The sequence below is a fragment of the Protopterus annectens genome, chromosome 14.part0 (genome assembly GCF_019279795.1).
Source record: "Protopterus annectens isolate FY-2018-M chromosome 14.part0, PAN1.0, whole genome shotgun sequence".
Lineage (NCBI taxonomy): Eukaryota > Metazoa > Chordata > Ceratodontiformes > Protopteridae > Protopterus > Protopterus annectens.
In genome coordinates, this window is record NC_056748.1 from 614,348,665 (window position 1) to 614,376,626 (window position 27,962).

The 27,962-nt window shown below is 37.7% G+C and overlaps 1 protein-coding gene across 1 annotated transcript in view; it reads left to right on the top strand.

The window, feature by feature from the left end:
* Positions 1 to 27,962, top strand: part of ALOX5 (arachidonate 5-lipoxygenase) — an 825,341-nt gene that overhangs the window by 785,835 nt on the left and 11,544 nt on the right. The window contains exon 12 of the mRNA XM_044056362.1: positions 15,279 to 15,379. Coding sequence (XP_043912297.1) covers positions 15,279 to 15,379 — 101 coding nt within the window. The remainder of the gene's footprint in view (positions 1 to 15,278; positions 15,380 to 27,962) is intronic.

Here is a 27,962-nt window from a genome sequence, read left to right on the forward strand (position 1 = left end):
TGTTCAGCATATTATACTGGTTAGGCTGATTTGTTGCAATCCGCTCAACCAGGTCCATCAACCTCTGGAACTCTGTCTGAGTGTCCAGTTTTTCACTACTGGTTAGATAATTCTCTGAAATAACCCCAAAAACTGATGCTGAAGGTTCCGATGACTCAGCCATGGTGCTGAATGACCAAAACACATGCATAGATCTACCCCATATTTGTCCAGGTTGACCTTAGTTAAAAAGTCCCAGGAATCCAGGCAAACTGTTGTAAGCACGAAACACCACTCGCAAGTCACAAACCTTGAATGTTGTTTTTTAAAAAATATATTTGTATGGGTACATTTTATTTAATTGATTTTAGTATAGGTTTTAATACATATTTTGCAATTTCATAACTACTGACAAGCAAAGAGAAAACGTAATTAACGAGTGTATAATTTAATGAATGACATCAGTTGAATTAATATTAATGAGATGAATTCACTGGGGGAAACCAGTTTGAATGACATAAAAGTGTTTACTATTTCATGATTCCTATGTTCTGATGAAGCGTGGGATATTCCTGGGTGAAAGCACTTAACTGTTACTTTTTTTACCTAACTGTTACTGTGTTTTACTTGCATTTTCGTTTCTAAATTGTGGAATATATTAAAGGAAGGTTTGTGACTTGGGAGTGGTGTTTCATGCTTACAACATATTAGCTGGTTACCTTAATTAATAGCCTGTTAGGATTGTTAACTCATCTCTTAAGGCAGTCTGTAGAGTGTAGTAGCATTTTTAACATTTGGAAAATAAGTAATTTTGAACTAATAGCTAACAGAAAGATAGGATATAAAAATGAAGTAATGTACTTACTATAAATGCACTGCATCCAGACTGATTAAGAAAGTCATAATAGATCCTTTTTTGTTACTGCAGTATTTGCTCTTCATGCCTAACAAGTATCAGTAAACTGGAAAGAGTACAGCGGAAAACAAAACCAAAGGCATCCACGGATGTGAAAATTTAAGTTATTATGAAAGACTAAAATATAACTTGTACAGCATCTCTTACAGATATCTAAAAGGAGATCTTATTCAAGTGCTGTATATGGGGTATTTAGAGGGAACTACCTCTGGGAATGTTTGGGGTTATCAAAACTACTAGAGAATCATCAGATAACCTATGAAGAAGATTCTATAGGAATGAGAAGTGTACTAACTGGTTCTCTGAGAGAGCAGCTGATGCATGGAACAGACTATCAAATTACATTAAAACAAGTATTAGTTTAGATATTTTTAAGAACAGCCTGGACACTTATTATGAGAACAAATGTTCTAGTATATTGGCAAGCTAGAATGCCTTTTAATGCCTGCTCTTGAAGTATTTCTATGTATGTATGTATGTATGTATGTATGTAACCAAATTGCAATTGACTGACACAGGTTTGCACTTCCCACAACAAGATGAGAGCTATGCCTTGGGGTGCCCATCATCCAGGCAGCCATCAGAGGATCTCCATAAGTTCTAACCATGTCACCACTTTTATATGCCCTGATTGAGCTCAAGAGATAGACAGAGAAGGGACATGACAAGAAGTGTTACTGACTTCTGTGAGTAACACAGCTCCTCATAAAACACTATGCCTTGATAAGTAGACAGCACCCATCATGCCTGCAGTCCCACTGTGGATCATCGATGACATGACTGCCACAGAGAAACATGTCCCCTACCCATACCTCTCAACCTGTTAGAGCAAGAAATCTGGACAAGTCCATAAATAATTTGAGACAAAGGGGACGAAATAGGGGCACTTTTTAAATATCACTCTTATAGAAAGTTGATTTGCATTAGCATGACTTTTCTGAAGGGTATGAAGTCTGAAACTCAAGTGTTTGTCACTATTTTCTGACTTTAACCCTCAACAATTTGCCAGTGATTTGAAAGAAAACAATAATTTTATGAGAAACTTGCCAAAAATATAAAGCAGAAATCTGGGCATTCTGTGAAAATCTGCACAGCTGAGCGGTATGCCACCGCCTTTGAATGAGATGAGCAGGCAATGTCTCTTCATTCCTGCCTCAGGCCATGTTCTACTGTGCTCAGGTCACTAATCAAGCCCAAGTCATCTGGCTCATAATTATGGCTCTGTCCCATGGAGCCAGAAGGTGCATGCACTACTATTGGTTCTTAGGAAAGAAGACAGACAGTTTAGTGAGGGTCAAGTGTGCATTTTCCAGTTTTGCACACTGGTCCAAAAATGTATTCTGCCATTACTAGTCATTGCAGATGGGGATTATCATTTTCTCTGAAGTACATTGACCTCAGAGATGATCATAGGTGCTGCAGAGGACATATTTCTTTTCACTGGGATGTGTAAGCAGAATATAAATGTCAAATGCTACAAAAAACTAGTTTTTTAACATTGTTTAAAAATTTGAATGGGATAAAATGCAGCAGTTTTCATTTAGCTGTGTTAGATCTTCTTAAGTACTTATGGCAGCATAGATTCCCAGAAGAAAAAAATATACACCATCTGGATGTATTGTTCTGATTTAGTAACTTAAGCAAGTGAAAGAGAAAGAGAATATTAGTGGTGTTGCAGACCTTTAGAAAAGGTTTGCCTGGATTGAAATTTGCATTGGCTGAAATAGATTGGTACATAGCTGGAAGAACAATAAAGTGGTGGCTTGTAAGGGAAGGTTGGGGTAATGGTTCAGGTATTTACCTTACAGACACAAAGTGCAGGGTTTGATTCTCAGATGGTATAATTGGCTAGGCTTAAAATGGCCCACAAGAGTAGTTAGCCTAGTATTACTCTATGAACCTAAGTAGACTCATTTTCCACCTGTGTCCCTGCTGGACAGGAGAAACTGGTGCTGACTTTGTGAGAACATGGGCCAAATTCTTGGCTAGGCTTATAAGGGCCTCCAGGCCAATAGCCTAGTATCATCCTATGAACGTAAAAGGAGACTTGACAAGGTAAGGGTAAGTAGCATACATGATAGAATGGAAAAACATGGATTGTTGAAGTCCTAAAACTTGATTTTGGTCCTATACATTCCAACCTTTTATGCAAAGACATGAGTATTGAAATGAATGTTTGGTATAGTAAATTTACTGATGTTAACTTGGGCAGTAAGATATGCAATACAGCTGATATGGATATAGTGCATGATATGTTGTAACACATATTTTTTTTTCCATTAAAAACAAACTGGCCATCACTGCAGGGAAATGTTTGCAGTTATAAAGGAACCTCAAGAATATTCAGAGTCTAGATGTGTGGTTGAGTCATAAGAGGCAAACAGATGAATGAGAACTTGTGGTAGTGGTGGTTTGTAAGAAATCCTTAAGTGGTTATATGGAGAATATTAGTAGCAGTGCAGCTTGACTGCTGTGTTGCATATTGGGACCACTAATGCCAAGGAAATGGGAGGTTCATGTAAGTCTTCTAAACCCAAACTCACTTATCAGACAGACCTGTATTTGGTATAAGGCACTGTACAAGGAAAGAAAAGAGACCAGAAAGGAGGTATACTAAATGGATTAAGGGAATTTTCATGTAGACACAGGCTAAAAATAGTGCAGTATTGTATATTCAGTTATAGGCGATGGAGGGAAACTAAACTTGATACATAAAGTCCTTAAGTAGGATTACCATTTCAAGTGCAAGGGTCTAGAGCTAGATTGAGGACTAAACAACATAATGTAAGGTACTAATGTCCTCAAAGGGGCTTTTCTTCAAGCATTAAACTGCATCGTTGTGACATTGTGAGAAGGTGAGAGAACAATGTAACTTCTTATCTGATCCTGTAAATTAGAAAGAGAGACAGAAAGAGAGGAAGTAAGGAAGGAGACCAGAAAAGTCAAGCTGTCTTTCAACATGTATATGGTGGCACATATTGTCGTGAACTGTAGGCATTGAAGAGAAGTGTATATAAGCTTTTTCATAGCCATTGTACTGTGTTCCTTTATACCATATTGCACTGCACTGTACAGCATTGAATTATAGTGATGTAATAGGAAGTCTGTCTAGGATGCAAACATGGCAAAATGAAGGCTGCCTGTCTTAAGCACATGTGCAGACATGCATGCATACTTTTTTATCATTTATGTAAATATTTTCTGTTTCTCTCTGCAACTCTCGGCATCTAGCTACACCTTTTTGCTATCTATCTGCTTGCCTTTTCCTGTAAAAAAGCTAAATGCTACTTCGCAAGCACACATAAACACTTTCTCCTCCTAATACTTTTTAATATGTTCCTGAAGTTGTTAGCTACTTTCTGACTTTCTATTGTCTTTCTGTCTGGTATCACAATGTCCTAACCCTCTTCAAATGCACAGTTTTTATAATTATTTTTTTCATCCCTCTGCTGCTTGTCTGTCTCCTGTCTGCTCCCAAAATGAATATCACATCAACATATATATTTTTATTTTACACGTGCAGCCCTATTTTGCTTGCATTCCTTCAGTCTAGTAGTCATTCCTTTCCCACAGAAAACTAAGTCTGTCTGCACAGTCTTTCGAATCTTTGCTGCTTCTGTTTGGTGTATCTGTGTGTGTGCCTGCTTGTGCTCACAGGAGGCTAGGTACCACACACACTGTCATCTGTGCATGATTTTCTGTTGCTTTCCTTCTTCTATTCTGTATGTATAGTCACTTAAAGAGCTATAAAAACCTTCATAGAGTATGCAGTATTCTACTTTTTTGGGTACACTCTAAAGAACAAAAAATTGCTTCATTGATGTGAGGGGGCAGGTGACAATCCAACAAATAGGTTCTGCCTTGAACTGAAGCTTTCAAGTACAGTTACAGGTTTATAAGTTCATAAGTAAGTACTAGGCTAGCTGCCCTTTTTAGCCAAGCCAATTTCCCTTTTTTTACACACGCAATAACCTATCCCATTTAATTATAGATTGACCGTACCCATCCCATGCTCGATATTTATATATTACTAATAATAAGAATAACTGGGTTCTTACCATAGTTAATTTGCAGGTATCCATGCATGGGATAAAGCATTTAAGACTTGTGTCTATCCATTAGTAATACAGGAGCCAGTCCTGGGATAATTTTTCTGCTTCCAATCCATAGATCTAAGTTGCACTTAAATATAGACAGGGATGAACTTTGTTTTGAGTCTGTTCCACAGCAGTGGTATTGTCTGTGAGATATACCTGTCTCTCCATACCATTCTGTTGATGCTGCAGAAGTGGTTTAGATCCCTGGACCTAGTGCTTCTGATGCCAGTCAACTTGCTAATGTGCAGTAAATCCATCTATAGTGGGTTGGAAGATGCCTTGTATGATGGACACAGGTCACCTCTTAGCAGTCTGTAGGATACCAAATAAAGTAACAGGTCTATGAGTTGGTCTATGTGGTACATGTTGTTTAGGCATTGTATCCCTTCAGTAAGGTATGTCTGTGAGCATTCCAGTTGTTGCCTGTGTCTGGACAGATACATGCCAAAGGGGCCATTATATTCAATGACTGGCCTAATGAGGGCTGAGTAAAAGGGGGAATGACATGCCCAGATCTAGACACAATCCCTTTGTTTATAAGCTGTCCAGTATAGAAGGTATTTCTTACAACAGTAGATGCACATTGATACGTTGATGAAAAGTTAGGTCACTGTCCACGTAAGTTCCCAAGTCCTGAACAGCTGAGTCAACTCTTAGGGACGTACTGCCAATGTGGTAGTTCCTTGTAGTAGATGACAAAGGAAACAATAAATGTAAGTTTTTGCATTAAGTTTTAATCAATGATTTTGGCACCAGTTATTTATTTGAGACAAACCTACCTGCGGGATGGATAAGTCATTTATGGATTCAGTGACTGTTCCTAGCTTGTGGCCATCTGCAAACTTAGTCAGCCAGAGCCCTTTGGTATTGCCTTTTACTTCAGAAAAGTAGATGCCAAACAGGACAGGTCTCAGCACACAGCCCTGAGGACCCCAATGAGGACTGGTCTCTTTGTGGAGGTAACTTCCCCCTATTTTCATTATCTGCATCCTATTTGTGAGCCAGATGGCAATCCAGTGGGTGACAAAGGGGTATATTCCTAGTTTATTTAGCTTTTCTACTGTGCCTGAGTGAGGAATTGTCAGTGCTTTCAGAATGTCTGCTGTAGTCTCCTGTTAGTCTTTTTTCCCCACATAGAGACATTGCAGTAATGTGTGGACTTCTTCCTGGGGGCATGAATGCTTTACTAGTGCAGTGATCCAGGAAGTAAAATGCATACAGAATGATTCATGAAGAAGTCATGTATCTGCTTATCAAACAATTTTCTACTGGTGTTCATCTACAGCATGTTCTATAAAAGAGAATTTGGAACCAAGTTTGAAAAAGAGTTAAATATTCTCCGCCCTTGGCTTTTTCTTTAGATTTGAGTAGTCATACAACTCTGTGACAAATCATCTACATTAAATGGCTTTTTTCTAAGTGAAGTGTAGCCTCAAAGGTATTACTGTGTACATAAAAAAGCCTTCCTATTCCTAAGTTTTACCCTACAGTCAAGAGGAGGGCACAGCCTGGGCAGGATTTAATGCTAGATAATATCATTGCCTGTATTTTTCCTATTAAATTTAGCATGCCAGGGCAGAAAATATGAGAAATATAATTTAACAAAAATAATATCATGAAACTGATGAGCATACTGTAACTGTAAAATACATGACATTTGTTTTATTATTTTATAGACATTATTTTCCCTGTTCCAAAAGCATGCAAGCAAAACAAGAACTAAAATGTTTAGTATACTTAAAAGATTAACTAAAAAAAAGCAAAGTAGAAGAACAAAGGGTATAAACTATGGATGACATAAAACTGAACTCTTGAGCTTCATTTGCCCAAATTTCAAGCTGCTGGGGACAGGAGTTCCTCCATAGGAAATCACTGCTGGTGAGTTGTGCTGGTGGTGATGCTTTTGGGAGAAATTCCCCTTCTTTGAATTGGTGCAACCATGGAGTTTGTCTATATACATTCAGGGTGTGTGGATGGGGCTCAATCCCCTGCAAAAATCACGTTAAAAGTAATTTTTCACCTATTTTTTTCAGGGAGACCAGTTCACTGATTCCTTTCCTTGGCAGGTTGGGATTCATCCAGTCATAGTGGAAGTGAATAAAGGGATACAAAGTGAATTAAATAAGACATATGATAGAAAAGGTATTCAGTATCCAGGTATTTAAAGCTGCAATAAGAATTAAGTCTGCAGATATAGTATACCTAGTCATTTCGACAATAAAAGTGGGACCGCTTTCTTGACATCACTATGGAAAGAATGAGTGTCAAGGTTTAACAAGTATGTAGTTGCTTTAAATGTAACTACTTGAGACACATTCAAAACACTACTGGTGACATAGTTGGAGACAAGGGGTATTGGGTAATATAATTATGTCATGTACAATAGGCATGTGCAGATATGCAAGAAGAGGTAAACAATTATTTCATTCAAGAAAGTGTACAGAGTGATGCTTTAAGAAATATAGTACAAGAAGAATGCGAAACAACCCATTTGCATTTCACAGGATTAAAATTAATCACAAAACTATGATTTTTATGGCATTGACTAAAAATAAAAATGTGAATAATAAAAAAATGAAGTTTTAGAAAAGTTAGGAGGAGCTGGATTTAACACTAGAAGATATCACTGAATTTGTCACCTCACTAGAGATCTCAGATCTGCAGGCTAAGAAGCTAGGAATGTGCAGTTACAGACCACAGACAAAGTAACAAACCAATTCATCTACTGGAATGCGCACAATTTCAGTGGAGCAGACATGATAGATACAAGAAAATGAGATGTGTAACAGGCACATAGAAAAAAGACAGCAAGAGATCACATTAACAATGTATTTCATAGTAAATGGAATGGAAGAAAGCAGTAACATGGAGAAAGCTGAACATCAACAATGGAAAATGTGATACACAAGACAGAATTTCATCAAGAATGCTCAACACTGAATTAATACTGATCAGTTCTGGTCTTACTGTGAATCAAACAACCAGCAACATATTATAAAATTAAAATCACAGGGAAAGCCAGAGAATGTCAGGTGTCATTGTTTTTCCATGAAGATGAAGCAGATGTGTAAAGTATAAAAAGCTGCACAAACTATGCATTTGTTTTTATTATACAAATGTAGCAAATGTATAAACTGTGAAACACTGTATAAAACCTGCAGCAAGGTTTTAGTAAAAATGCAGCAAAGATGTGAAATATAAAAACTAAAAACCTGCAAGTATTTTTTCAATAAAGATGTAACAAAGATGTGATGTGACAGTGTATAGAATAAGTGGTTGCTTTTTTGTAGCAATGCAGCAGAATTTTAAAAGTGACACTGTTACACATACACACACACACACACACACACACACACACACACACACACACACACACACACACACACACAGAGTGTAGTGGTCCTTAGCCTATTTCTTCTCCGAAGCTATGCTACCTTATTTGGGGAAAGAACTTGTTTGTTGTCAAAACATTTTACTTTGAAGAAGTTGTTTGGTTTTAAATTGTTAACCCAACAGGAAGAAAAGACTCAGGAATTCTTTAACCAATGCAGCTAAGAAAGAAAGGGCTATGCTAACTGAATATTAATTTTTTACCATTGTTGACTTAAGTCACTCCAGGACACTTTTCTGCAATTTGTTTTTCAAATAAAGTAGCTCTTTGTTTGAAAATCATGTCATGAGTTGATTCAATCAGCCTGTGTGTTCCCTGTGAAGCACTTGTTGAATGTTTAACAATCTAAGTATCAGTGAGGATATATTCTCATGGATAGCAGATGAAAAGAGAGGGGGACAGCTGCCCAGAGTCAGTGAGCTAATACCTTTGCCTGTGATTTTCTGGAACTGCTAAATGGTCTTAGAAGGTAGAGGTAGACAGATTACAGTTCAATTAATGATAGTAGTATGATCAGCCAGCTTATAGTGTTATTTTGTTGTCATTTGTTCAAAAGTTATGTTTTTATATGTCTGTGTGCAGGACTGTACAGTGTGATTAACTTTCAAAGTGCATTGCCTAATTTATTTAAGTAAATAACTTCATTGTTTAATTTTAGAAGTAATGACTGTTTTTTAACTTATATAAGGAGAAATGCATACAATTGTTGAATTATAACTGTATAGGTATAACAGATTCATAGATTCATAGATATTACTAGGCTAATGACCCAAGGGGCCTTTCTAAACCTAGCCTTGTTTTCCCTAAAAATAGTGATGTCCTGTATACAATCCAAATAAGACATTGAGGGCCAGGCATTTATAAGCTACCTCTTCCCATAAGGGACATGGGTGCCAGGACTGGTGTAAATTTCCTATACCTCATCCACTTGTCTAGGTTGTGCTTAAACTACTTAAACTAGTAAACTTCCCTGCTACTTATACCATTTCCGACACTATTTACTAACCATTACCATTCCCCTACACTCTCTGCATTCTTCGCTGCTAGTGCAATGAGTTGTACCTTTTCTTTTAAATATATCCTATTCATAACATTTTCTATTCTCTTTCTAAACCATCTATGACACATCATTGTCTGTAATCAAATATATAATCTCCTAAAAGCCTCTTCGTACATATGCTTGCTATACTTTTAATATGCTTACGTATTATAAATATCACTTTTGACAGTAGACTATATTTGTAAACCTATGAATTATCAACTTCTGTTGCAAACATGCATTGTAAATTCAGCTTCTGTCATTGCTCTATGTTTTTAGAAATGAAATGAGCCAAAGTTGGTCCTCTTGAATCAGTGGTGTACCCTGGTTAAAAAAGTTTAACTAATTAACAAGCATGCTATAAATGGCTGAGCTACGTGTGTGTGTTTTTTTTAATTATATAGTGAAAGTTATGTTGTTCATATTGGCTGTTAAAAAGAATATACATGTACCCTCCTAAAAAGTTCTGAAGTTGAAAATCAGATGTCAATTGTATTTCACGTGTTAAAAAAGCATTATGATCTCTCTTAATTTGTACAGATGACCAGGCCAACTCTGTGGTGTAGATGGATTGTCCACAGAAGAACTGGGCTTGATTAGCAGCACAGGAAGCTGGAACAGCTTGTTTGAGAGTGGGAGTGAGAAGTAATGCCAGCTTGTCCATACCAGAGAGTAAGGTGGTTCATTCTGCTGCATGCTGACCCAGGCAGGAGTGTGGAGATCTCACTTGTAGTAATGTGGGTCAAGCTGGAGACCTTGCTATGCAGTTGTCAAACAGACTAGAGATGTATGTTTGTTGCATGTGTGTCACACCAGGAAAACAGTGATTTCAGAAGTCACAGTCACCAGATGGAGATGTTAGTTTGAGGGTTAGCCCTAACCTCACACATATGATTACCTATTCCCAAAGTCAGACTTTCACCCAGAGTGGAATGAATGGGCCTATGGTTTCAAACTGCAAGTAAGCAACTAATGGGACATAGGGCTGTCAGTTTAATAGGGGAATAAATGAACAAGATCAAAAATGTCATTTGGTTGTTGGGGGCTTGAAGATGGTCAGTACTGGAACTGTAAAAAATGTACAGTTGAGCTCATAAAAAGTATGGCAGAAGGCTAGAAAGTGGATCATTCTTTTACATAAGTTGACAAATATTAGATAACTGGCATAATTCCTGGTAAGATTGTTTTTTATAAATGTACTTAAGTGACTTCATAATTTATGTACATAATGTTTGTACCTAAAGATACCATTGAATTTAAGTGGAGAATTGCTAAGTATAATGGTGAATTAATGCCATATGAGATATATAGTATACAAACTTCCCATCTTCACAGCTGTTAGTCCTTTATTATGCACAACAAAGACAAAGTTTTGCTGTCACTTTTTTAAAAAATTTGTGACTTGCTGGATTCATTGTGCTTTTGTATTCATTACATGTGAAAGGAAATGCCCACATACCAAATTGCAGGATAACAGCAAGCATTTTTAAGTTTCAGCTAAACCAGTACAACATCAGTCAGCATGGCAGCTTTACTGATGACTATGCTAATTATATGCAGTAAACCTGCCATGTCAGTTGCAGTGACACTGTTGTGAACCACCATTTAAAATATCAAATAAGGTACCAGTAACTAGATGTTGAGATTATACAAAACCTTCCAAGAGAAAGAGTTTTAATGTGGAGAGTCCATAGAAGTAAGAAAAAAAATATGGGAATTTAATAGCACCATTTCACATGTAGAATATTTTTAAAACTGAGTTATTTTTCTGTAATAAATATTTCATTTTGCCTGAAGTTTGGGGAGTTAGTACTGTTATTTTGTTGTCCTGGTAATAAAGTCAAAACTTAATAGATTTACATAATACTGATATTTACTTTATGGAAAATTATTCCCCAGTAATCATCTATTTGTAAACAGATGTGATTCAGTTCTTTGAGTTCTCATCAACAGTGACAGGAAACAAGGCTATTGCCGCTACTAATAAGTCTAATAGTACATAAAGCTGTCTTTTCTATTATGCCATATTCAATTTTACTGAAGGATAAGACGCTGGTTTAAATTTAAAATATGTAATTTCAGACTGTGATATGGCTGTCCTAGTCTCCTAAAATATTGAAGAAAGGCTACAAGTATTACTTGTATCAAATTCTTTGCTATCAAGTGCAGGATGTATCTATCTTGTACAGATCTAGAGAACTAATAATTAATTTATATTATTAAAATATATTCTGGCATTGAGTTTCTGACTCAGAAATATTACAAAGTTTTTACTTTGAAGGTCAAGGCATTCTACAATTGTTTGATAAAAAAAATATGACAAAGACAAACCTTAGAAATGTGGGAGCAAAAAAAAAAATCAAAGTTCTTGAACAATATCTAAATATTCTGTGTCCTTCTCAAATGGGTATGAACTTATAAGTGATTAACATTCTGCTACCCAAAATGCAGCAGGGCCATTTCATAGACACCTAAGCATTCAATAAGCAAAACTTCTGTATCAAGCCTTCTCCAAACCACATAGGTTGAACAAAACAGAATGGATGACAAAAGATGATGTATTTTATGTGGAAGACTGCCTTCTCTAAATTAAAGAAAAAAAAACTTTAGTAAATGAGAGAACAATGTAATTGATGCAGTCCTCACCAAACCAGTATGGAAATGTCTGTAATATGTCCTAACAACTACTAGGTATGACAGACCACATTACTGTGTTGTGGTTGGTGGTACTCAATCCCAAAGTAATGGGGTTGCAGTAAACCTAAGTAGGAAACTAAAATGATTTGAGAGCAGAACTGATAGAGTTGGATTGGAGAAAAAAATGCTGTGCCATTATTTGTAGAAGAATATTAGAGACACGTTCAAGATAAAGTAGAAAATATAGTACAAATACATGTTCCAGAAGTTGGACTACATCTTTCTAAGAACAGAGTAGACAACTATGTTGGTACTACAAATTAGAAACGCTGGTTAGAGGAACATATATTTTTGGATGCAGTATAAAATTATCTATCAGATATGAGTACAGAGAGAAAGATGAACTAATCTATGGAAAGTTTAGCTCAGAAGTGAGAAAAGGTAAGCAGAGCTATGTAGTGTAAGATGGCAATACATACCAAGTATAATGAAAAATCTGTTGTAGGCATATTTGATGTTGCCGTGTTGATAATTATACTAATATTACTCTCAAGCAAAATGGTGTAACTATAACAGATGAAAAGAATATTGCTTATACTTTTGCCAGTTTATTTTCAAAGCAGTCTTATTCAAGGATTCCTCACTCATTTGAAGAAATTGTAGTCACAGGGGATAACTGTCCATTGATCAAGGAGGACTGGTTTATAGAATCAGTAGAGAAGATTAAAGCTGACTATGTCACTGACACTGTTAACCATGTTTTTCTTCTGACAACAGTAAAAGATCATATACATTCATACTTAATTTATTCATTTCAAATAATTTTAGACATTTATGAAATGGCTATTGTGACACCTACTTTCAAGGGGAAGTGATGCTAAAGGTTTAAGCAAATATATGCCCATCAGTCTTACTAGCATTGGAGGGAACTGTTTTGAGAGGACACCAATAAAAATGATATCTGATAATGAGTGTCAGATCACAAACATAAGTCAACATGGTTTCATCCAGGGTAGGGCCAGTATTACCTTTTATACACCTGAGTTAGATGCCATGGATGCCAACCTACCAGCTATCAGACCTGGCCAAGGCATATGCTTTGATTCCCCAATCTTCTGTTGTACAAATTCTAATGAGTTATGGTGGGAGTTCTTACACTGTAAACTGAGTAAGTACTTGGCTGCAAAACTGAGTATCCCACATTAGGATCAAGACTAGTGCATCCATTTGTTATGCAATTAGTAGGATGCCTCAAGATTTGATGCTGGGATCATTGCTGTTCAATGTCTTTATGGTCGCTATTCCAAAGGGTGAAATATTTTGGCTTGAAAAAAATAGCAGATGACGCTAAGGTTGCTGTTCCCTTTTCCTCAAAAAGTTTCTCAATAAACTCTTTATTTGGCTGGTAACAATAACTTCAAATATAATAGCAAGAAGTGGCATATTTTATATCTAGGTTCCCTCAGTACGAGTTTTCCATATGCCATTACTAATGTCACAGCATTCTTTAAGACAGAAGTTAAAGAATTGTAAGTTGCAACAGATAGCCAAATTAACTTCTGTAACAATGTAACAATGCACATATTATACTCAGGAGGATTTTTTTACAATAAAAGCAACTCTGAGACTAATGACTTCTATACATAAATATACTATTGTTCTCCTCTTTAATTCTATGGCAAGAATCATAACTGAATGTTCTAATTTTTTTACTTATTCAGGAAAGATATTAAATAAATGTGACAGAGTCCAAAAGTGCTACATAAGACAGAGTTCCTCAGTAAACAATCTGTTGTTATACAGTGAGAGGCTCAGACATATTACAGTGCATTTTATTTACTTTAGACTTTTCAGGGGAGATCTAATTTAGACCTATAAATGCTTTAAAGATGAGTTGTGTAGCATTTTAATGAGTGTCTAATTTGTCAGGCATGATAAAGGCACAGTATATAACAACTTGATTATGGTTGGAGATACATACTCTAAGATGCTTAGTTTAACATTCAAGTTGATTACTACTTTAATGATTAAGCACAAAAACCAAAAACAGTTTGGAAGAGTGTTCTTAAGTAGTATTTGTAAGAGACCTTGAGTCCAGTTTTCACATTTTATGGCACTATAATATTGTATTTTATACAATGAAACAAAACAGGCTGCACCATATTATAGATTGAAGATGCAAATACAAGCTACCTCTGTTCTTCCAAAGTATTGCTCTAATTGCATGTTTAAAATACGTGTTTAATCCTCCTGCAGTACAAAAGATATCTGTTATGTTTTATTAAAGATACAACTTCTACAGCATGGTAGAACTTTACTACACCTCTACTTTGTAATGCATCTTTGGAAATTTATAACACTACTTTCATATGTGTACTTAATTGTGTTTTCCCCACCGGATTTATTCACTTATTACTTATGAATAATCATTTCAATACACAAGGGGTTTTATTGTCACTCAGCTGATAAAATCACATTACTAAAATTCTTCTATATGATCAAGAAAAAAAAACAAGAATGCAATGTTTTAAATTCAAACATTGGATTCTGGGAATTGTAAGATTTACATTATCGACATATACCAAAAAAGAGGCACCCTGCTGTGTGATTAGAAATGAGGGAAACTCATTTGGGCAGACCCCAACTCTACCAGTCTGCGAATGCATCATGAGTGTTTTTTCTAGACTATGGGGAATATGGCATCATACTTTTCATGTTCAGAAAGATGAACACAGTGTTCAAGATGATTTGTAGCCTCTGAAGAGCCAAATCCATAATCCAGTTCTTGTCACCATTATGTAGCGCACCTGATCTATAACAGTCCCAGCAGCTGGAGATGCTACAAAGATAAATAGGAGTTAATGCTCATTATTTCAACCACCAGCAGTAACGTGTTTACATTTTAGCTTGCATGTATAGAGATCATCTTCCATCAGTGTGTAAAGGCAGACTGTGACAAGCTAATACTACTTCTTATAAACGCACACCAACAGGGAGAAGGGAAAGACAAATGACTTACAAAAATATTCTGCCTTTATTTTACACTTTATAAGTATACTGTGTATTGTATATGTGCTGTGTCTCATGTTTTTTTCTTTTGTGCTTTTATTTATACTGTTTATAGTAGATAAATATTGCTTAATAATATCCTTGTGTTGCATGAAATGTTTGGCCACTATTATGTCATGCATTACTGTGTTGCCTTTTTTATTCCAACAGGGTTCCCAAAAACTTTGGAATCCAAGAATGCATTAACAGAGTATTTAACAGTGATCATTTTTACTGCAGCAGCGGCACATGCTGCAATTAATTTTGGACAGGTAAGCATAACATTTGTTATTTGTTTACCAGTGAGGTGTGTCATGCATATATGAAAAAAAAATACTGTGCTGGTAATTGCTTTGATTAACAGTTGTTGAATTATATAAGCTATTGTAAAGTGTTTTCTCTCATGTACTTACACTTACCTATATATTGTATTTCTTTTGATATCATGCAACTGTATTTTATATACATGTCAAAATTGCTATTACTGTAGATATTTTCTTCCCAGGCCTCTGCTAAAAAAGGGCTTTATCCAAGTCAGACTTAGATAGATGGACAGATAGATAGGTTCATAGGTTCATAGGTTCATACTAGGCTATCTGCCCGAGGGCATTTACAAGCCTAGCCCATAGTTTTGTGGCTTACACCACCCCTTTAGTATGGGGAACTATACCCATTATTTTGCTGTGCCTCTGTTGAGCAGTGACACTGAGGTAATCCCTGGGGTATATCCGCAATCTCCCATCCATTGGTCAAGATTTCTCTTGAACAAGGCCAGCGAGGTGCTCTGCCTCACATATACCGGGATTTTATTCCACAGCATAGGGAGTCTTTGGGTGATGAATCTATCCCTCCAGCACGTCCTATTAATAGCCGTGTCGAGGTTTAAGTCTCCCGCCCTTGTGGAGATAGATAGATAGATAGATAGATAGATAGATAGATAGATAGATAGAGAGATACATACATAAATGATAAATTAATGGCTATTGCTGTGTAATTCATTATTGTAAGATATTCAGTGATAGTCCAGTATTTGTGCTAATGCATTATTAGTGTTTTTCAAGGATACCATTTACTAGGTATGGGATGGGGGGGTAGGGGTCAAAATGACAAAGAATGTATGCTTTATGGATGCCTGTTATTCAGCCAGCAGTACTAACTACTTACTAGTCCATCTCAGCACTCTGGCACAGGCAGACAATGATAGTAAGTTAGTCAATGAGTTGAGATCTGAGACTAGATGTACAGTCAGACATTGACAGTAATTTATTGACTGAGTTCAGATCTGAGACTGGATGCACAGTAAGGCCATTACAATAAGCTATTGAATAAGTTCAGATCTGACGATGCATGTGCAAACATTGACAGTAAACTATTGAATGAGTTCATATCTAAGACTAGAAGCAGAGTCAGACTTTGAGAAGCTATTCAGAGAGTTCAGACCTGAGACTGGATGCATAGTCTGACCCTGACAGTAAGTTATTGAATGAGTTCAGATATGAGACTGGATGCAGTCAGATATTGACAAGCTATTGAATGAGTTCAGATCTGAGACTGGATGCAGTCAGATATTGACAAGCTATTGAATGAGTTCAGATCTGAGACTGGATGCAGTCAGACATTGACAGTAAGTTATTGAATGAGTTCATATCTGAGACTGGATGCAGTCAGATATTGATATAAGTTATTGAATGAGTTCATATCTGAGACTGGATGCAGTCAGATATTGACAAGCTATTGAATGAGTTCAGATCTGAGACTGGATGCAGTCAGACATTGACAGTAAGTTATTGAATGAGTTCATATCTGAGACTGGATGCAGTCAGATATTGATATAAGTTATTGAATGAGTTCAGATTCGAGGCATGTTGCAAATTAATTTATTAAAATTCAGTTAACAGATGGACATGGCAAGAAAATAAAACACTTACCAGCCAGTGCCACATGTTCTCTGGCTTTGGCCTTGTGGTAAGCAAGGGTGTGTGCAATGTGTGTGTGCCAGTTTGGTCACTGGCAGTATAAGGCATCATGAACTTCATATGTGTTGTATTTAAGACTATAGACCATCTCATTATATTTGGTAACTTAGTGTGTGTTGTATATAAGAATGTAGACCTTCTATGGATACATTATATTTGGGAACTTAGTGTGTGTTGTATTTAAGACTATAGACCATCTATGGATACATTATATTTGGTAACTTAGTGTGTGTTGTATATAAGAATGCAGACCTTCTATGGATACATTATATTTGTGAACTTTGTGTGTGTTGTATATAAGAATGTAGACCTTCTATGGATACATTATATTTGGGAACTTTGTGTTGTATATAAGAATGTAGACCTTCTATAGATACATTATATTTGGGAACTTAGCGTGTGTTGTATATAAAAATGTAGACCTTCTATGGATACATTATATTTGGGAACTTAGTGTGTGTTGTATATAAGAATGTAGACCTTCTATGGATACATTATATTTGGGAACTTAGTGTTTGTTGTATATAAGAATGTAGACATTCTATGGATGCATTATATTTGGGAACTTAGTGTGTGTTGTATATAAAATTGTAGACCTTCTGTGGATACATTATATTTGGGAACTTGGGTTTCAGCATTTCTTTCTCAGTTTGGATAGATTACTTAAGTCATGATTCAAAGGATGAGGAATGAAGCAATTCTCTTAAATTCAACAATTTAATTTAGATTACTTTTTTATTAGAATCTGATTTGGATAATGCCACTGAGAACAAAAGCTATTATCATCTCTTGAGCAAGAATTGTACAATTGATATTAAAGACAGAGAGAGAGAAAGTGTTGACCAAAGATAACAAGTGTATGTGCATATTTTTAATATTTATTACATATTTGTTAATATTAACAGTTCATATTGTGTTATTTTGATTGTAGATGCTAGAATTATTTGAAATGATCTAGGCAATTACAGTATACAAAAGTCTATTCATTTCCTGATAACTGTCCATACTGTGTTACAGACTTGTGAGGATGATAGAGTCTGTCTCAGACAGCAAGGGATACAAGACATCAAAAACTCATTCTAGTCAGTGTGCTGGTTTATGATGGAACATGTAGAGACACACACACACACACACACACACACACACACACACACGCACATACACAAACTTCATACACCTATGAGTAATGTAGAAAATGCCAATGCACCTACCACTCCCAGCTATGGTTACTTTATATGTAGCTGTTAGATATTCTGAAAGTGACTCCTTGTCATTAATGTGTTACTAACACCAAACTTAACATTAAAAAAAAAACACTTGTTATCAATGACATGTGGCTTAATTTGCTGAAATTATATGTATATATATATATATATATATATATATATATATATATATATATATATATATATATATGGTTCCCATTCAGAAGCCTGAAACATCATAAGCCTGAAAATCAAAATCCTGAAACCAAAAGCCTGAAAATTCAGAATCCTGAAAACTCAAAATCCCAAAAGCCCAAAATCCTGAAAGACCAAAATCCTGAAACTCAAAATCCTGAAAACACAAATAATGCTAATATGTCACTATAAAGACACTAATATCTACCAACTGACCCTGACCCTAACCCTAAGGTCCGTCACTATCACACACTCACCTGACCCGCGCCCTAACCCTAACTCACTTAAACCCCTAACCCCAATATTTGTCACTATTGCATACATGCCTAACCTGCTCTAACCCTAACTCACTTAAACCGACCCTAACCCTAAAATAAAACGAACCGCACACTTACCTGACCCCAACGCATGACCTAACACCACAGGGCTAACAATAGCAAAGCCACAATGACATCAGTATGTCTATTTTGTGTTTTCAGGATTTTGAGTTTTCAGGATTCTGAATTTTCAGGCTTTTGGTTTCAGGATTTTGATTTTCAGGCTTATGATGTTTCAGGCTTCTGAATGGGAACCATATATATATATATATATATATATATATATATATATATATATATATATATATATACACAGTGGAAAATGACAGGTTTTTGTGATATAAAAAATGAGACCACAATAAATCATTTCAAAACTTTTCCCACCTTTAATGCGACCTATAACCTGTACAGTTCAATTGAAAAACAAACATATATGTTAGGTTGACTGATACCTTTCAACAATGAGATCCTTTTGATGCTTTGTAAGGTACTTCAACAAAGTATTCATTTAAGGGTGTGCACACTTATGCAACCAGCTTGTTATACGTTTTTCATTTTTTATATTTTTTCCCCTAACAGATTTGATTGTTGAAGATGCTGACACTGACATGCCAGCATGCATGTGCCAGGAAACAGCTTTGGCACACATAACATTTAAAATTACACAAATTAAATAAAAGCATCTTTTTTTGCAATGGGCAAGCCCTCATGCACCCCTCAACAACCCTGTTAATTATATATAGTAACTCTGAGATTCCACAAACACAGGGTAAGAGCATATTCCCTAACCCTGAGAATTTTTGTGCTGTTGCACACCTGTCAATCGGCTGTTTCATTGATCATATGCAGTTAACTAAACAGCTCTCAATCAGACACACACTTGACTTACAGTAGCAGACACACACACACACACACACACACACACACACACACACACACACACACACACACACACACATACATATATATATTGCACAGCTCCAGAGATCTGTCCAAACTTCATAGTCACTCAAAGAATTTAAAGAATATGTGAATATGTGATGAAGAATTTCTAATTTAGTACAATGAAATCACTGTTGTATCTATGACCTTTTAAATGTGAAAAAGAGGTCATCTTGCTGTTAAAGATGGTATCAGTCTGTTTACTAGTAAGCTCAAATCACTATTGCCAGTTTCCTCAAAACTATACATTCTGCTATGTTTATCTACATGGCAAATGTGCATTTATTTAGTGCATTTCGATATGAATGCACGTGATGTGTCACTTGATACTAGTTCTTTCAGAATATAGGTTCATAGGTTGGTACTAGGCTATCAGACATAGGGCCTATACAAGCCTAGCCATAACAATTCCCTGGCTATTTCTTCCCATACTATTTACTGCCCTGGACCCCGGTCTAGCTGGGCGACTGACGTGATCCCTGGGGTGAATTTCCTTTCTCCCATCCAGTCGTCAAGCTTTCTTTTGAAGAGGGCCAAAGAAGCACTCTGCTTGACATGTATGGGCAGTCTATTCCAGAGTCTGGGGAGTCTCTGGGTCAGGAACCTATCCCTCCAGCATGTTTTGTTTATTGTGATGACAAGGTTTAGATCCCTGGAACGTGTGGCTCTGAGGGATTGGGATTTCTTTAAGTGTAGCATGTCCAACAACTCTGGATTTGACATGGCCTTGTATGTTAAGCAGAGATCACCCCTGAGTCGACAATATGTAACAGAGTATAGCTGGTGTTTTTTAAGGTGGTTAGTGTAGGGCATCTGCTTTAGGCCTGTGATTCTTTTAGTGAGGTATTTCTGCGGCCATTCCAGTTGTTACAAATGTCTTGAGTGGTACATACCAAATGGGGCGTTGTATTCTACAATGTGTCTAATGAGGGATAAGTACAGTGAGACAATGACCTCCTTTTTTCTGGATGAAAATCCCTTAGAGATGAGGTGTGCCACATAGAAGGATTTCCTGACTGTTGTGGCGATGTGGTTATCAAAGTTGAGACCACTGTCCACCTGTGTCCCTAAATCTCTTATCACACTTTCGGTGTTTAGTGTACTGCCATCTATGTGGTAATTCACGGGTACACGTTTTTTCCCAAAGGGGATAACTATACATTTATTGGCATTGAGCCCATGGCTCTGGCACCAAGCATCTGTTTCTGTAAGGCCCTTTTGTAGAGTATCCACATCATTTGGGGATTCAATAATGGCTCGCAGTTTGCAGTCATCTGCGAACTTTGTTAGCCAGAGTCCCTTAGTGTTGGCCTGTACTTCAGAGAAGTAGATGCCAAACAAGAGCGGTCCCAGGACTGAACCCTGAGGTACTCCACTTGTCACTTGTCTGGAGCTGGATATGGAGTCGGCTACTTTTACAGTGTGAGTTCTGATTTGGAGTCGGCTACTTTTACAGTGTGAGTTCTGTCAGTGAGCCAGTTGGCAACTCATCGAGTGATGTAGGGATTAATGCCCAACTTAGTAAGTTTATCTATGATTCCGGAGTGGGGGATGGTGTCAAAGGCCTTGGCAAGTACCATACAGGCCACGGCTCTGGAAACTGATTCAAAGAAGTCATTCAGGTTCAGGAGACAAGATCGTCCCTTCACGAACCCAGACTGGGTGGTGTCTAGTGTTTGAAGGTTGCCAATGTCTTTGTTTATAAGTTCCACGATAATACATTTCATGGTCTTGCAGATCAGGCTCATCAGACTGATGGGGCGGTGGTTCCCGGGATCCAAGGTGTATCCCTCCTTGTGGAGTGGGATAACTGTAGCTGTGCACCACTCAGTGGGCACAAAGCCTGAGGTGAGGCTATGGTTAAACTTGACACTTAGGTGAGGTGCCAGTTCATTTTGTAGTTCATGTAGTATACAGCCTGGGATGTCATCTGGTCCCATGGATGCTGTATTCTTAGCTTTGGAGAGTGCATTTTTTACCTCTGTGGCTGTTATTACCAGAATTTGGCAATTTTCCGGTAATGAGATCGGCCATTCAGGGGTTGAGATAATATACTTTTTGTCTCTATGTATGCCAGCTATTTTTTACACTATCAAACCTCGTGGTCACATGTGGCCCCTCTCTTAAGATCACCCAAAAAACAAAAGGTCATGTAGTATTGTGTGTAGATAACACATCAGATGCTCACTGAAGGGTATAATGGAATGAAGAATTCCAGTGGCTGGCACTGACACTGTCACCTTAAAGCCTGAATGCATCTCATATTATACATACATTCAGGCTACTGAGTGCCCAGGCCATGACAACATTTCATGAATAAGTTAGGCAAGACATCATGCTGATGCTGTTCTGGTGCCCTCTGCTTCTTGTTGTCATGAGCCTTCCCACTCATACAGTTCTGCTGAGGTTCCTTGATTCTGTTATCTGTTGAAATACCCTAACCAAGTAATTAGTACTGTCAAGATCCCATCCTATCAGTTAGGTCTGCTGTGAATCCTGGAATCTGTTATCTGTTGAAATACCCTAACCAAGTAATTAGTACAGTCAAGATCCCATCCTATCAGTTAGGTCTGCTGGGATCCTGGAATCTGTTATCTGTTGAAATACCCTAACCAAGTAATTAGTACAGTCAAGATCCCATCCTATCAGTTAGGTCTGCTGTGGATCCTGAAATCTGTTAAAGTTGACGAGCACCTGGACTCTTGAAATATACAACAGGTCTCCTCAATTGATAAATTCTGATAGGGGACCTTGAATCTTAATTCTGTTGGATCTCTGAGTCTGTCAGGCCTTCTTGCCTTTCCCAGTACCAATGATTCTAGAAAAGGCTTCTGGTGCTTTTAATTGTGCTGTGTCTCTCCTGTGTCTGTTGATTCATATGCAGACCAACATTGCTAATTCATCTGTGGTCTGTAACTCTATTAATGTTGCTAGGTACCTTCTACAGCCATTAAATCTGCATGGGCTCAATAACATATTTATTCTTGCCAGTGTGTTCTGTCAGCCATCTGGATCTTCCTTGCTCACATTTAGTACAGGTGGGTCACTTCTGGCTTATTTTAAATTTTGCTAACAACTATGTGCAAATTTGGCATAGACTCACTTCTTCTTCTTTTGGCTTTTTCCTGGTTAGGGGTCACCACAGCAGAATAACTGCCTGCAGAACAATTGGCTGTGGAGTTTTACGGTGTGAAGTTGCCAGCCTGGCCCCAACCTTCCATAGAGGGCACACACATGCACACACTCACACCTAGGGCCAATTTAGAGTGTACAGTCCACCTACAGCATGTCTTTGGGATGTGAGAGGAAACTGGAGCACCCGGAGGAAACCCACGCAACCACAGCGAGGACATGCAGACTCCACACAGAAGGCACTCCAGCCGAGAATCGAACCAGGGAACCTCTTGGTGTGAGGCGTTTGCATAGACTCACTGATGCTGTTAATTCTTTTGTTTCATTCCAGTCTGTAAGGGAGACAAATCATTAAAATGTATATTATAATATGGGTTCAGTCATTTACTTATTGATAACATTTTCAGATAACATTTTGTAAATACATTCATTTTGTCGTGTTCCTAAAGAAGGCTGGGTATGTCTGTTGTAAGAAGTAAGCATGAATTCATTTATGCATCTTGACAAGAGATTCAGTACAAGTTTTTTTTTCTGAAGTACAGTAAGAAGCAAATGCAACATCTATGAATGGAAATGTATAGGCAGTCAAGCAATATACACATCTGACATTTAGGAGAAATATGTATAAATATTGGTGCAGACTTTAGTTACTGGCGTTACATCATTTCCTTGTCAGCAGTGTGTGTGTGCCAGTTTTGTCTTCGCTGGTATTGAGAAGAATCAAGAGAATCAAATGGATACTTGAAATTTTCAGGAAAATAAGCGTAGATAAAGAGAGTGTGATCAAAGTGACAGATCTGTTTCAGGTAAAGTCCTCTGGTATGTGTGTGACTGTGTGTGTGTGGAGGGTGCATTTCCTGAGCTCATTACTAAGAGCTAGGCAGCTAACTGTCTACTGGCTGAGTTCTGAAAGAAGCTTTGGCTGATAATAACCATATTTTTGTTAATTTTGATAATTGTTTTTTGTTACAACATCTGGAACATTAACAATACATTATAATATAAAAAACAAATGGCACACACACACACACACACACACACACACACACACACACACACACATGCACACACGCACACACACACACACACACACACACACACACACACACACACACACACACACACACACACACACACACACACACACACACACACACACACTCTCATATACCCAGTAACACATATATACATAAATGTATACAGTACAACATCTATATGTATATCTGTGTATGTGACTATGTACAGTATGCAGTACCTGCACATGTGGGCCTTGCATTAAACAGTGAGCAGCAATAACAGTTGCAGGGCCACTATCTCTAGAGGTTCTAATGATTGTTTTTAGATCCCTGCAGCTATTCCTTAGTACAGTGGTTATGACCTGACAACACAGAGTTGGGTTTTGCATTTGTCATTCCTTTCCTGGTGTAGCATTTTACTTCATTTATATTGTTCAAAGGTAATTGGGTCATTTCCTTTCAAAACTCCTCTAATGACACTAGAGACCCATGGAAAATGTTCATATCAGTCTCCAGGAGCTGTTAATACTACACACTTTTGAGTCTCAACTGAAGCCCAATTATTTGCTTGAATGTCAGGCAATCAGACAGTGGTTTGGTATGTAAACAACACAGCAGATCTTATGGGTACCCCCTTCAGCAGAGAATCAATGCAAATTAGAATGTGACCATGTTCTAGAATGTCTTTTTTGAGAGTCTGAAGCTCCCTAGAAGTATTTTTGCAGGCAGAAGACATAAGCAGATCTTACAGAAATGTAAACCACACCCTTCTGGTTGATAAACTACAATATCTTGACTTTGAAGAAATGCCTACCATATAGTTCAAAAACTACTTTTACAACAGAATTTTCAAATTTCAGTCTGGTAGTAGAGGGTACCATTTACTCAGGTGTTTAACAAGGTTTTGTACTTGGCCCAGTTTTTCAGTTTTCTTTAATAATAAAACTACCTCCTTCTTGGGACTTCTGTTATGGTGCTTGGATAGAAGAAGTGTTAACATGTTCTTTGTGTTTCACTGTTTTAGTCATCACACTTGGGTTATCTTTCAGCAGGTAGCCCTCAGTCAGCCTGCATACCAGAGACTTAGTATTTCTGCGTCGGTTGCTGTCGCTTCAGGACTGATGTCAGGTCATCAGGGGTATAAAAATAGGCAGCCGACGCCATTATATCAGTCTTTCTTGCCGAGGAGCCTGAAGCAGAAGCAGTTTGCACAAGTGCCGGCAGGCCGCTACCTGAGTTTTCATTTCCGAAATTGAAATCCTGAAGTCTTCTAAAGCTAAGTACCCTGTTGGGGATCCTTTTTTCTTGCTCTAACCGATGTCAGAAAAAGTTAACAATTGTCTCGCCTGTGGAAAGCAAATACCACACTGAGATTTCCATTCTTATTGCGTCACCTGTTTAGGCCAAGACCACGACGTACCTCGCTGTTGGTTTTGTGCTTTGTTCAATGCCTGAATTATTCATCATCGAGCCCTTATTGTAGCTAAACACTTTTGTTCTCGATCTCCGTATTTCAAAATGGCTTCGGTAAGCCATCCTACTACCGATCTTCCAAAAACGTAAGGATAAAGACAGAGACAGACCGCACATGTCCAAAACTGTCGACGATGCTTCCGTTAAGCTAATCACTAGTTCACCGGTACTCAGTGAGGTGCTTTTGCAGCCCCTGATGCCCACTTCGATGGATTCGCAGGCCACCACTGAGACCCGTTCGGAGTCCGGTATGCCACAAGACTCTACTATTTATAAGTTAATCTACTTTTTACAATAGTTCTATGCTTCGACAAGGAGTTAACAGGAAAATGTTTAGATGATACTATTGTATGTGACATATTTCAATTGTTTAATATTTTTCGTGGTGTTATTTTGATTTTTTTAATTTTTTACTGTTTATACGTGCTGCTTTAGACTATAGTATTTAACTTTATTAAGGAGTTGACAGGAAAACTTTTCAGATGACACTATAGTATCGTGACAGTTTTTACCTGTTTAAAGTATTGATTTTGTTTCATTTTTATCTGTGTTGCTTTAAATTTTATGTACCTGGTGGTAACTAATTACCAAAGTAGCAACTTGATTGGTTAGTATAACTAAATCGCATTGAGCGTTTTTTTAAATTTGACTACAACTTGTAATTATTTTACTTTTTCTCTGAGGAAGTTGCTCGAGAGGAGCGACAAAAACGTGTGTTTTAATTAAACTTCTGTACGTTTAGTGACCACGTGCATCTAAACAATTTTTCGGGCGAGTGGCTGTTGAGCACTTTTCCTTGTTGTTATGCAGTAAGACTTTACTATGACTACGGAACCTGTGGCTGTCTCTACCTTGGATGGGTCCAGAGCCACTGTGCAGGCACCAGCTTCTGAGCAAGCTCTTCACATTACTGATATTTGACACAAACCGACGACTTCTTTCGCATCTTCAGTTCTTTCTAAAACTACAGAGTTTCTAAGGCCAAGAGTATAAGCTACGCCTAAAAAAATGGCGACCCAAACTCAAGTGCCTGCTTTCTTGCCACAATCTCAAATGCTTAAAATAGCAGAAGCTCTGATCATGCTGATTAGGGGAAGCTAGCATTCCTCTGCTAAACGAAAAAGAGACCTGTTCCCCAGTAACTTTAACTGACCAAGACTCCGACGACTCTCAGGTTTCTGAATATGAAGACATGCCTTTATCTGCCTATGAGGATTCAGATGCAGAGGAATCCATTCCTTCTGCTTCCCCTCCAGAGGCTTTTTCTTTTCATGAAACCCTACATACTTTGAGAAAGCATTTCCACTGGGAATGCCAGGATTACCTTCAGTTCAAAAAGAGACTCAGGGAATTTTTAGATTTACGACGGCACAGACCCTTAGCTATCCCTCCTGTTCTGGATGTTGTGGATGATGTCTTTATGGAATCCAGTCTAACTCCTGATACTTTACCCCTTGCTCCCAGACATGACAGGTACTACAGAGTCCCTAACTCAAACAAATTTCTTTTCAAGAATCCTACTGCTGACCCAGAGGTCATTTCCCAAGGACCTAAAGAAATAAAAACAACTATAGCTAAGAATCCCACCCCTTCGGATAGGGATTCCCTACCTTTAGACAGATGGGGTAAAAAAGTATACTCCTCTGCAACTCTCACCATTAGAGCATTGAGTTGTCAGTTCCACATGCTGAAATACCAGCAGCATACTATGGAACTTATTAAGCAAAAATTATCTACCTTTCCTGACTGTGCAGAAAATAAAGAATTACAGGAGCTGATGCATTCTGCAAGCCAAGTCAGCAACCATACCCTGCAATGTGGGTTTGACGTCCTAGAAGCATCTTGCAAGGCAGCAGTCACAGGTTCTGTACTTAGAATGCATGCTTGGCTTAAGGAGCAGACCTTGCCAGACCATGTCAAATCAAAATTACTGGACATTCCTTTAAACAAAGACAATCTGTTTGGCACCAAAGCAGAAGAGGTTTTAAAAAAGATAGAAGAAAAGGCTAAGTCTATGCAGACAGTCAAAGATTTTTTGCAAGTGCAGCCTCCAAGATTCAGTAGGCATTGCCCCTCAAAACATTGGTCCTTTCCAGCACCCTCAAGGCCATCTCAAACTAGACCCAGGGGAAACAGACCCCCCCTATTACAATCTCAGGGTATGCAGAGATGTAAGCAATGGAGTACCTACACTTCTAAAACAGGCAGTGCTAAGCCACCCCCATATGGAAAGAATTCACAGTGACTTCTCAGCTCCACTACTCACCTCTGTCCAATTGCTCATGCCCCTAGGAGGAAAACTTGCCCACCATACAAAAAACTGGGCCTCCATCACCAGCGATCGATGGGTCCTCAACATAGTATCCCAGGGATACAAATTCTATTTCCACATGCTGCCAACCCCAAAAGGTTTCCCAGACCTTCCGCCAAACCTGTGGGCAGAGGCACTAAACCAAGTTCAATCCCTGCTCTCCATAAGGACAATTCAGCCTGTTCCTGCAGAACAGGTAGGCCAAGGTTTTTATTCCAGACTTTTCCTGGTATCCAGAAAAGAGGGCACCTGGCACCCAATCTTAGATCTATCCATTCTAAACACCTT